The following is a 12194-nucleotide window of genomic DNA, read 5'->3' as shown; positions in this document are numbered from 1 at the left end:
GAGACCTGGGATCGAATCCCACATTGGGCTCCCTGCATGGAGCCTGCTTCTCCCTCTGCCTGTGTCTCTGCCTCTCTCTCTCTCTCTGTGACTATCATAAATAAATAAAAATTAAAAAAAAAAAACAAACAAACAAATTGACAACCACATATCAGCTGCATTTTATTTTTTTAATGATTTTTTAAAGATTTTATTTAGAGATAGACCAAGAGAGAATGACAGAATTAGAACGCATGAGTAGGGGAAGGGGGGGAAGGGGAAGAAGGGGAGAATCTCAAGCAGGCTCCATGCCCAGTGCAGTGCCCCACACCAGGCTTGATCCCAGGGCCCTGAGATCACAACTTGAACCAAAATCAAGAGTCAGATGCTCAACTGACTAAGCCCCACAGGTGCCCTGTTAGCTGCATTTTATCCGGGGAGACATTATTAAACAAAACAAGCTGGCATTCTAGAGGAGACAAAGGAAAAAAAAGCAACAACTAAACAATTATGCAATAAATTCTGAGTGGTCCAAAGTGCTTGACAAAAAGGAGATGAAGCAGGGTCAGGAAACAGTACCCAAGGACATGCTATTTTACGTACCAGGAAAGGGCTCCACCAAGATAACAAGGAAATAGGAGGTAAGTCACAGGAATCTGGGGCAGGTCCAGATAGAAGCACAGGTGCACATGCCCCAGGTGAGCGTGCATGGAGTATTCTAGAAACAGCACCAGGCCATGTGGGGAGGTAGGTGACAGATGACTGAAGAGCCAGCAGGGCAGCCACTCACAATCATGAAGCCTTTGATTTTAGACTGAACAAAGACATTTTTTTTTAAAGATTTATTTATTCATGAGAGACACGGGGGGAGAGGGGGAGAGGGGGAGAGGGGGAGAGGGGGAGGGAGGGAGAGGGAGAGGAGAGGAGAGAGAGAGAGAGAGAGAGAGAGAGAGAAGCAGACTCCATTCAGGGAGCCCGATGTGGGACTCGATCCCGGGTCTCCAGGATCATACCCTGGGCTGAAGGTGGCGCTAAACCGCTGAGCCACCTGGGGATGCCCGAACAAAGACATTTTTAATGCACAAATGAGAACAACCTGACTTGAAAAAAACAAGACCCTGCGAGTGGAGAATAAGCCACGGGATATTATTTCAGTCTTTAGGGCTCTAACTCAGAAACAGCGGCAGCTGAGAGGATGTGAGCATGTTCTCCATGTGCTGCCAACTCCCCCCACACCCTTCACGAGCCACAAGAATCTGCTGATGTGACATTCAAAGGCTGGAATGTGCTCCAAGTACTTAAAGCTAAAATTCCACCAGAAAAATACCTCTTTCTCAGATCCTGGCTGCTTGTGATTACTCTTCTCGTCTGTCAGACCCATCTTTCCAGCAGGAGTTCTGTCGATAAACCACCCTCCCTCAGAAGCTCTGGCTGGGGCCTTCAACGGGCCGGAGCCTGTTCCAGAAGGCGTCCGTGGGACTGAGACCGTGGTTTCTCTGGGCTCCATCTCAGGAGTACTTGTAATAGAATCAGGATGTCCTTTCCGATATAAGGACAGCAGGGAGCTGTTCATGTGATTTGCCACCTGGCAGAAACACAACGTTATCATAAATTACTCACAGGTACTCATGGAAAGCTGGTTACCCATACATTCCACGGTCAACAGCTTCTCTCACAGCATTTCAGTCAGAAAACACAGGGGTTCACAGTGAGAAGCTTCACAAGCAAACATTTACTGCTCATAAAAGATGTCCCCACCTCACCTCAAGCTAAAGAACCAACTCATAAATGGAAGTTAAAACTAAGTAACAAAGATCAGTTTTAAAAAATACAACGGAATCAAGTATGAAAATGAACTGGTTGTCAAAAAGAGTCACTACTATCAATTCAATACTGATCAAATATGACTCATTATCATCCTTTGTTAAAAACATAAACTACCATTAGGAAAAAACAGAGTAAGTTACAAATCATCTGATACATTATTTCCACATTTCCCTTTAACTGAAGCCTACTTTTTGGCAATGCAAGCCCTTTGGCAGAAAATGTATCTTTTTCTCAATTTTTACTGTTAATTCCCCTTTGTCTTCCCACATGCCCTATTTCTGGCCACTCTCTTCCCTTTTTTCCCCCCTATAAAATAGGCTATAAACACGAATACTGGAAGGATGGCCATCCAGAGAATTCTTCAACACTGTACACAGGAAATATTCAATTATTTATTGACAGAGATGTTCAAAGTCTCTTATTCTATTCCAGGCTAATTATTTTGTTAAATTATTCAGGATGATTAAAAAAAATCAAAGTGGGTCCATTAAATGTCTAGCTTACCTGTGGATCTGGGTAGTCTTCCATATTTGAATCACTGTCTGAATAGCTTTCAGTATACCTCAGTAAGAAGAGGAAAAGAAACATCTTAAAGGCTTTTCTCCACATCCTAAAAAATTTACCACTCCAAGCAAAAAATATACTAAGGCAAAATATTATGGTGGTGAAGGCTCCAGGCTTTGGAATTAAGAAAAATCTGGATTCAAAATACAACTTGCAGGTTACTAGCTTCTACTCATCTCTGTAAGCACCACATCCTAATCCATAAAGAGGGATAATAAATAATGTCCACCTAAGTTATCAGACGACTCAAGAGAAGCTCACCAATTCCTTAGAGTACATAATAAATGGTGATTACCTTAATCCTAGCAATAAATAAAATGCAAATTCCTATCAGACCCAAAGGTCTTATTAGGAATATCAGGTGCCAAAAAAAGGAAATATTCCAGCAAGCCATAAATGAGTAACTGAGTAAAAATTCACACACTCCACATGACAGCCAAGTGAACAGGTGGAGCTTTCCCAAGTCTGTCCATGAGAAACGAAGGTACAAATAAACTTTCAGCAAGGAACAGGCATAAATCCTAATGACAAGCTAAGAATGCGGCCTCAGTTCATTATAACCCAGAGTTGATATTTTAACAGCTTCAAGTACAACTATAGGACCCTGGTACTATTCAATAAAATGTCTTTAGAAAATAATTAAACAAGAACAGGACTCTTTCTAAATAAAAAGGTTTATGAAGGGATGCCTGGGTGGCTCAGCAGTTGAGCGTCTGCCTTTGGCTCAGGGTGTGATCCCGGAATACCTGGATCGAGTCCCACATCAGGTTCCATGTATGGAGCCTGCTTCTCCCTCTGCCTATGTCTCTGCCTCTCTCTCTCTCTATCACATGAATAAATAAATAAAATCTTAAAAAAAAAAAAAGGTTTACATGAATGTTATGGCTCTTTTATAAAAAAAGACATGAATTCTTTTGTTATTCATTAAATTCTATTAATGTAAGTTTGGGTGTTTCTAATCAATATAAAGAAGGTGGATAATTCAACTAGTTAAAAAAAAAAAAAAAAACCATTTTGCCCTAAGAGTCACATCCTACAAAGATAATTACAAGTGGTTTAAAGGTTAAATGTTTGGCGTGCCCGAGTGGCTCAGTTGGTGAAGCATCTGCCTTTGGCTCAGGTCATGGTCTCAGGGTCCTGGGATCGAGCCCCAGGTCAGGCTCCCTACTCTGTAGAGAGCCTGCTTCTCCCTCTCTCTCTGCTGTTCCCCTTCTTATGCATGTGCTCTCTCAAATAAATAAAAATCTTAAAAAAAAAAAAAAAAGAGTTAAACGTAATGCCATGAATAAACAAGGAAAAAGTACAGGTAATTATCCCATATACTCCTGTGCTAGAGGTCTAATCATATCAGCATCAACTATAAAGGAAAAGACTGGCAGATGCAGGACTTCTCTAATCAAAAGACTCTTTTTGAGTGACAGTACAAAACTCCAGAAGAGGGAGGGGACCTGACCAGGGTTGCCCTCAAAAGACATTTTATTTTTTTATTCTTTTTTAAAGACTTATTTATTTATTTACTCATGACAAACACAGAGAGAGAGAGGTAGAGACATAGGCAGACGGAGAAGCAGGTTCCTTGTAGGGAGCCTGATGTGGGACTTAATCCCAGGACCCTGGTCACACCATGAGCTGAAGGCAGAGGCTCAACCACTAAGGCACCCAGGTGCCCCTCAAAAGATACTTTAACAAAAATAAAAGACGAATGGCAAAATGGAACAAGCATTTGGAGTACGTATAAAAGGAGGTGCTATTTTCTATGAAGGGATCTGACAAATAATACAGAAAATTCAAACACCTCTCAAATGAAAGACAAAACCCATAAGCAAACAACTAAAAGAGGAAACATTAAACAGTCAAAAAAATTTAACCTCACTAGTTATCCAAAAATTACAAATGAAAACATATCAATTTCTGCCTGCGAAGCTGGTAGAGATTAAATAATAGTACTACTAGGATAACAAGGGTGCAGAGGAATGCACTCTTCATACAAAGCTGCTGGGAGGATGAACCAGCTCCAAATGTAACAGAAATCTCAAAAATATACCTTTAACCCCAGAAATACCACTTCAGGAATTTAACATTTAAAAAACAAAGAAATGTATAAAAAAAAAAAAAAGAAATGTATACAAAGATATATGTGCTAAAGGATTATTTACTGCACGTTAGCACAAAACTGGAAACAAGCCAATGTCCACAAGTATGGAACTAGTTAAGAAAATGATAGTCAATCCAAATAAGAAGCCAGCAAAATGGAAAGGAACTACCACCACAGATCCTATAGACATTGAAGGCAAAATGAGAGGATATCTTGAAAACTTTATGCCAACAAATTCCACACCTTAGCTGAAATGGACACATTCCTTTAAGAGTACAATTTATTGATACAAGAAGAAAAAGAAAATAGGAAAAGCCCTAGAATTAGTAAAATTAAAGGTTATGTAATCCTTTCCAAAAAGAAGCCTATAGCCCAAGATGAAGTCTTTTTTCAAAGTTTTTTAAGATTTTATATATATATAAAATATAAATATAAATATATACATATATTGCAATGTTCCACAACATCTCTAAAAAAAAAAGAAAAGAAAAGAAAGAAGTAGCAGTGACATTACTAACTTTTTGGTCAAATAGAGAAAAAAAATTTTTTTTCCAACTAATATTATGAAGCCAGTATAACCCTAAATTGACAAAAACATCACAAAAAAGAAAAAAATTCAGATCAATATGAAGACAGACATAAGCATGTACAGAAAAAGATAAACAATTTTACAATATCTAAGGATAATACATGGAACCCAGTAAGGTATATCCCAGGATGCAAGACTGGCTTAATAAAAAAAAAAAAAAAAATCAATGTAATTCACCAAATTAATAGAAAAAAGGGAGAAAACCATAACAAAATCTTTCATTAAGTGCATAAAAAGTATTTGACAAATATAACACCTATTCATGATAAAAATACTTAATGTTATTTCTCTCTTTTTTTAAAGATTTTACTTATGTATTCATGAGAAACAGAGAAAGGCAGAGACATAGGCAGAGGGAGAAGCAGGCTCCACGCAGGGAGCAGGGAGCCCAATGTGGGATTCATCCAGGCATACCGGGATCACGCCCTGAGCCAAAGGCAGATCCTCAACCACTGAACCAACCAGGCATCCCATTAATGCTATTTCTTAAACAGCAAGATTAGCTGGTACCTTTTCAGGTATCTGGCATTACATGAGGGCAGAGAGTAACAAAGATAAGGAGACAGGTCTGTCGGGGTTACACACAAGTAATCTCAACGCCATATGACAAGCATCATATCAAACACTTGTAAGCAAGAGTTAAGGAAGCAGGCAGAAAGGCATCTAAGATGGCTGGCTGGAGCATTCATGTGGCGTCTTAAAGGCTGGGGAGTAGTTTGTGGCAGAGAAATGAACACTCCAGCTACAGAAGGCCACTCACACAAAGACACAAAGAATTTGTCCTCTTTGGGTAACAGTGAGATGCAGTAGGCCCAAAGGTCTGGAGACTGTAGGTAAGTAGTATACACGGCCTTGCTGGCAATGAAGAGTCACCACAAATTTTACAAATAGGAATGTACTGTGGTCGGTCCCCTGGTTTAGAAAAACACCCCCTTTTTGTGTGATCCTTACTCATTATCCTCTTCACCTTGTCTTGCTCTTTTTGCCAGATGCTCATCTTCTAATGCTGTTAGATTCTTAACTTCTTTCTCACTGGTAATTATGCTAAATACTAAAACAAAAAGAAAAATGTCATGAGCTAACACAGTTCTTAAACTTCACTAATAATTCAGCTCTAAAAGACTCACCTTTATCTACCTGAATCCTAAAAGCATTTCTTTTTCTTCGACCATAGTCTACACTGAAAAACATAACAAATGTCTTAGTACAGGGATCTCCACCAACATTTTCTCATTAAACTCAATCTAAATTGATGACATTAATTTGCAAACATGTAAGCATGTCACTGTATTCACACTGATCGTAAGCTTATTTTCAAGCAACTTATGAGTTTACATTTTCTCTACTGTAAATTTTTCTGGAGTAGAGATGGGCTTACAGCATCAGGAATGCTGGCCGCTTGTACAGGAGGAGACAGGGAGGACGGATGAAGGAATGCTGCTGAATTCCTGGGATTCTATAAGATGGGCCATTCAACTGTGGACGCACTTGATTCTTCACAGAAAGTGATGAACAACTCTAAAGGGGGCTCAGAGGTTGGGGCCTGGGTCCGGGGAGTGGCACTATCCTCCTCGGTTCCAAAGGGCAGGGCAGCCGTCCTAGTGGGCCCACAAGACAGAGCACTAGAGCAAATTAATCCAATATGACTGGTGTTTTTGTAAGAGTAACAGGGGCGCCTCGCTGGCTCAGTTGACGGAGCACATGACTCCTGATCTCAGCTTTGTGACTTTGAGCCCCACATTGGGTATACAAATCTTAAATAAGAGTAAGAGATTAGGATACAGACAGACGCACAGAGGAAAGACCATATGAGGACAAAAGGAGAAGACGGCCACCCGAGAGCCAAGAGACCTCAGGAAAAACCAATCCTGCCGGTCCCTTGATCGACAGCAGAGTTCCAGCCTACAGCTCTGAGGCCTTGACCTTCTGTTGCTTCAGCTCCCCAGCCTCTAATACTTTCTTACGGGAGTCCTAACAAACTAGTATACTAAGGAAGACGGAGACTGCGATATACAGGGTGGTGATAACTCATGGAGTGCAGTGTCATGAAAGCTGGGGTCAGAGATGCAAGAGAAAAACAGAATCTTCTTAAAAAAAAAAAAAAAAACCTGAATATTTAGGGAAGAAGCCTAGAGACATTTTGAGGTAGCCAGGAAGCCAGGGAGATCATGTCTCATGGTTTTGATTCTTTAATGAGACAGGAAAAGAGGCACTACTCCTGATTAGACTGTACGGTGCTGAAAGAGAAGCAACAGCTGTTCCCCTTAGTCACAAGGAAAGCGCTCTGCATATGATACATATTTGGTAAATCTATGTATAACTAAACTGAATCCTGAACTTATGGACTGGTAAACTAGTGCCAGCAGCGATTACTGTCAACTCGGAATTCAGGCAGGATGGAAACTAAAAATAAAGGCAAAAATCTGGAGACTCCATCTCTTTACCTGTACATTCTTTGTAAATCAGATGCTAAGACTCCGATGTCCACATATTTGCCACATCTGTTACTGGTGAGGTACTAAAACAGAAAATACGACATTCAGTACTCAGTGTTTCAAACTCAGTGATTTTAATCAGAGATTGAGGTATTCAAACATGTTATGCTTTAACATAAACACTTCATTGTTAAGTGTATCAGAGACCAAAAAAAATCACTAAATAATGATCAAGTCTGGAATCAGAGAATTAACATTTTTAATCACTATGAGAGCACAGTAACAACAACTAGAATAGCTATAAGGTAGTTAGGGGTTATTATATCCTAAATTCCGAAATACCCCAGAACAAAGCACTTTAGCTCACAAGGGCATAAGGGCTACTATAAATCTGAGGGAGCATCATAATATTTGCCACCTGACCATCACTGCAGGAACTTCAGGTCTGAGACAATTCATGATTTCCATATGAAATCACCTTTGGATGATGTCAGATCTTTGCAAAACTGGGTTTTCAGCAGTTGCTATAAGTAAAGCCCTTGCAAAAATTAGTGTGGATCAGGAAATAAGAATGGCAGGGTCAACCTGACCCAATAGGCACACAAGCCCCACTCTTAAGTGGAATTACTTAAGAATGAAACACAACTGTGTTAATTTTCCTTCAGTTTTTATATATTATGTTTTCAAAAAGCTACTAAGTTATTTGCATTAAACAGTCACGAAGGGGATTCCCCTGGGTGGCTTGGGTGGTTTAGCACCTGCCTTCGGGCCAGGGCGTGATCCTGGAGTCACGAGATCAAGTCCGGCATCAGGCTCTCTACATGGAGCCTGCTTCTCCCTCTGCCTGTGTCTCTGTCTCTCTCTCTCTCTCGCTCATGAATAAATAAATAAAATCTTTAAAAATAAATAAATAAATAAATAAATAAATAAATAAATAAATAAATAAATAAATAAACAAACAAACAGTCATAAAGTGGCTTGGATCTAACTACTTAATAAATGTGCCTGGAGGCACCGGGAAAAAAATCTTAAGAAACTGAGGGCCTCAAGCACTTGCTGTAGGGCTTTGTAGCAGCACTCGTGGTCCCACGAGGGATGCCAGGCTCCCCACTTTATAGATGAGAAAGGCTCAAAGAGACGTTGAAAAGCTAATTACCCACTTGGCAGCACATATATCACAGGGCCAGATTTGAAACACGGGATGTCTATCAATGTCTGGGTTTCAATGCTCACTAGTCATCTAGTCAAGGATGCCTGACTTCATAGAGCACCTTCTTGAGAATCCCAAACACAGGATAATGGTCTCTGCACCAATGCCTCCAGTGACAAAGAGACCAGGTATCCAAGGCAGTCCTGTTCTAGGTAATCTTCCCCTGCCCTGGACTCCTAGACCATGCTGTCATTTACTACAGTTAATTCTGAATTATACATATTTGTGTACATCTTGTACCCACTACAAGTCAAACAGTTCCTTGATGGCAGCAGAAATAAAATCACGTTAATCTGCTAAATTTCAGGATGGTTTGTCACGTAACAATAAAAATAACTGGTGTGCTAGGTACAAGGAGACAAATGTACGATTTGTGGGAAAAGGCCTAAGATATACCACTAGGTGAAAAAAGCAAGCAGCAGAATAGATGCAGATGAGTCTGTGTGGATAAAATATATATACACACAGAAGTCATACAGGCGTACAAAATTTTAGATACAATAGAAACTCTCTATGGTTACCCCTACAGAAATGAAGACAAAGGGATGCCTCTTCTTTTATGCCCTTCTGCCCCTTCTATTTTAAACCATAAAAACCTATTGTTTTCATAATGAACCAAAGTAAAAGCCATAGAGGAAAACAGATAATGTGAAATGGTGAAGAGTAGTCCCATACCATGAGAGCAAGGACCACTGGAGTTAGGAGTCACCATCCAGACATCTACTGATGAAGTGAGGCAGCACGTGGTGGGGACACTGAGAGCCAGCTGCGGGCTGCAGGAGGGTCAGTGTGGTGAGGACACAGAAAGCAAGAGGGAGCAAAAGGAGCATGAAGAAGTAGACGGGGCCCAGAGTACATGACTCTTTAGGATGGTTTTTCCCCAGATACTATGGGAGCCCACTGCAGGGGGTTTTGAGCGGGACCCGGCAAAGCTCCCTTTAAAAGCACCTCCCTGGCAGCCCGGTGAAGAACACACCTTACGTAGATAAAGCGACCACAGAGATCCGCAGTCAACTGTGCTGTGATGGTGGGAGGCGTGGCTGGGCCTGGGGTACGTGGTGATGGGAAAGCCAAATAAAGCGCCAATTCACTGGTTACAGAAAGCGAAACAAAGGAGCAGTAATGGTTGTTAAGGTTGTTAAGGTTTCTGGCCCTGACTACTGGACACTACTGGTAGTGTCATTGACTGAAACAGAGAACACTGAGAAAAGACCAGTTTGGAGGAGAATATCTAAATATCGGGTGTAGCTATGTTGTTGGAGATGCCCATCAGACATTCAAGAGGAAATGTTGAGTACACAGTTGGATTTTTTTTTTTAAAGGATTTTATTTATTTATTCATGAGAGTGAGAGAGAGGCAGAGACACAGGCAGAGGGAGAAGCAGGCTCCATGCACCGGGAGCCCGACGTGGGACCCGATCCCCGGTCTCCAGGATCACGCCCCGGGGCCAAAGGCAGGCGCCAAACCGCTGCGCCACCAGGGCTGCCCCACAGCTGGATTTTCAAGATAAAATCCACACTGCACACATGAGTCTTGGAAATAAAGAGTATGTAAAGTGAATATATAGGGGCCCCTGGGTGGCTCAGTCGGTCAAGTGTCCGCCTTTGGCTCAGGTCATGATCTGAGGGTCCCGGGATCCAGCCCTGTGGGGCGCCCTGCTCCCGCGGAGTCTTCCTCTCCTTCTCCCTCTGTACCCCACGCCCCCATGCTCTCACCCTCTCTCTCAAATAAATACAGAAAAGTAAAGTGAATATGTTTTCATTGAATTTATGTTTACATATTCACAAATACACGTATACGGCATCTTCTACCTGTGCTGTTTTTTGGCGAACATATGAATAGCATACAGACAGTATTTAAAGGCCCTGGACCGGGTGACGGCACCTGGGAAGCAAAAGGAGTACGAAGATAGAGAAACAGCACAGGAGCACTTATTTAGACTTTGGTAGCAAGAGACCCATCCGGAAAGGAAACTGCAGCACCGGCAAAGTAAAAGAGTAAGAGGATCCAGCTTCCAGAGTGCAAAGTGAAACCTCCCTCCCTCCTCCTTACGCGGCTTGGAGGCTGCGCCACTGCGAGACACTCCGCACACATCGCTCCCCGCAGACGAGCACACCCCGGAACCCGGCGGCCCGAGAGCCTCTCCAAGGTCGGAACCGCGCGAGGCACCTGCGCGCCGCCCGGCTCCTCCGGGGCTGCACCCGCGGGACCCGGCCCCCGGCAGCCACGCCGCGGCCGCAGGGGGCCCGCACACCCCCGCCCGGACGCGGCTCGCCGCGGGGGCCACCGAGAAAGCGCGGCGCCTGGCGGCGCCCGGCCTCTACCTGCGCGACTCGCTGCTTCAGCTTGTGGTCCACGAACCTCGCGGGTCGGGGCTTCATCGCGCGCGTCCGCGCGGCCGCCGGCGGGGACCGGGCTCCACGGGAGCCGGGGTCCTCGCCGGGCTGCCCGCGGCGATCGCCGGGCCGCCCGCCCCACGTGCCCGCGCCCGCCCCGCCCCGCCCCCAGCCGGCGCTGTCCCGAGTGAGGAGAACGCCCCGAGAAACAGGACACCTGCCAACGCTGGGGACTCCGTGGGAGCCCTATTTTGCAGGCTCGTCCGGCGGGCCCTGGACGACAAAAGACCCCTTTGGAACAAGCTCAACTTTATTGTTCCCCGCTGCGCGGACACAGGTGCGCACCGCGGCTCTGGGGCCCTGCTGACGTCCGTGGCCGGCTTGGGTTCGTGCGTCGGGCTCCAGCCACGCCTTCTCCGTGCGACGCTAGTATCGGCCAGAAACTTAACAAAACCCGAACCTGAGGTCTCCTGGAACGGGGCGGCCAGGATGAAAACACCGCGCCACCTGGCTCCGCAGGGAGGCCCCACCTGGGAGGAGGGAGGGTTCCGGCCCTGGCAGGTGTGCGCAGGGGAGCGCAGGGGTGCGCAGGTGTGAATAAAGGGGCCCAGGTGAGTAGGGGTGCAGGTGTGAGAGAGGGCACAGGTGTGAGCAGGGAATGCAGGTGAGCAGGAGGCCACAGATGTGAGCGAGGGGTGCAGGTGTGAGCAGGGGAGCGCAGTTATGAGCAGGGGGGCCCAGGTGAGCAAGGGGGCACAAGTGTGAGCAGGGGAATGCAGGTGTGAGCAGGAGGCCACAGATGTGAGCGAGGGGTGCAGGTGTGAGCAGGGGAGCGCAGGTGTGAGCAGGGGCGCACAGGGGAGCTCAGGTGTGCCTTATCCAGAGACCTGGAGGTCTTGCACTGTTTTCTGCCACTGGCTTAGGGAGTACCTGCGGTGCAGGACTACAGCTAGACCCATAAGCGGCCCAAAATTTTGGTGAACATCTGTATTTGCCCGTGAGGTTTTATTATGCAGTTGAGAAGACACAAAGAGACAGTTAACGTTAACACGCACACTCACATGCACAGAGTTACCGGCTCTTCTTTCTGTTTGCTTGTTGGTTTACCTTATTCTCAGGATTCCTGTTTGAGATCTAATTTGGCTGATGGCAACACTG

The 12194-nt window shown here is 44.3% G+C and overlaps 1 protein-coding gene across 5 annotated transcripts in view; it reads right to left on the bottom strand.

The window, feature by feature from the left end:
- NVL (nuclear VCP like) overlaps positions 1 to 11152 on the bottom strand; it is a 97316-nt gene extending 86164 nt beyond the window's left edge. The window contains exons 1-8 of one of the 5 annotated variants that reach the window (XM_055323674.1): positions 11025 to 11152; positions 9676 to 9789; positions 9375 to 9472; positions 7499 to 7572; positions 6182 to 6234; positions 6006 to 6105; positions 2311 to 2368; positions 1307 to 1564 (exon numbers count right to left, since the gene is read on the bottom strand). In XM_055323674.1, the coding sequence (XP_055179649.1) occupies positions 1307 to 1564; positions 2311 to 2368; positions 6006 to 6105; positions 6182 to 6234; positions 7499 to 7572; positions 9375 to 9377 (546 nt within the window). In that variant the 5' untranslated portion in view covers positions 9378 to 9472; positions 9676 to 9789; positions 11025 to 11152. Of the gene's footprint in view, positions 1 to 1306; positions 1565 to 2310; positions 2369 to 6005; positions 6106 to 6181; positions 6235 to 7498; positions 7573 to 9374; positions 9473 to 9675; positions 9790 to 11024 lie in introns of those variants that run through there. The other 4 variants (XM_055323673.1, XM_055323676.1, XM_055323675.1 and 1 more) reach the window with 4 other exon arrangements.
- Positions 11153 to 12194: the final 1042 nt, after the last annotated feature.

The sequence above is a fragment of the Nyctereutes procyonoides genome, unplaced genomic scaffold (genome assembly GCF_905146905.1).
Source record: "Nyctereutes procyonoides isolate TBG_1078 unplaced genomic scaffold, NYPRO_anot_genome, whole genome shotgun sequence".
Classification (NCBI taxonomy): Eukaryota; Metazoa; Chordata; class Mammalia; order Carnivora; family Canidae; genus Nyctereutes; species Nyctereutes procyonoides.
Note: the sequence above shows the minus strand (reverse complement) of the source record. Positions and strands in the feature narration are given on the sequence as shown.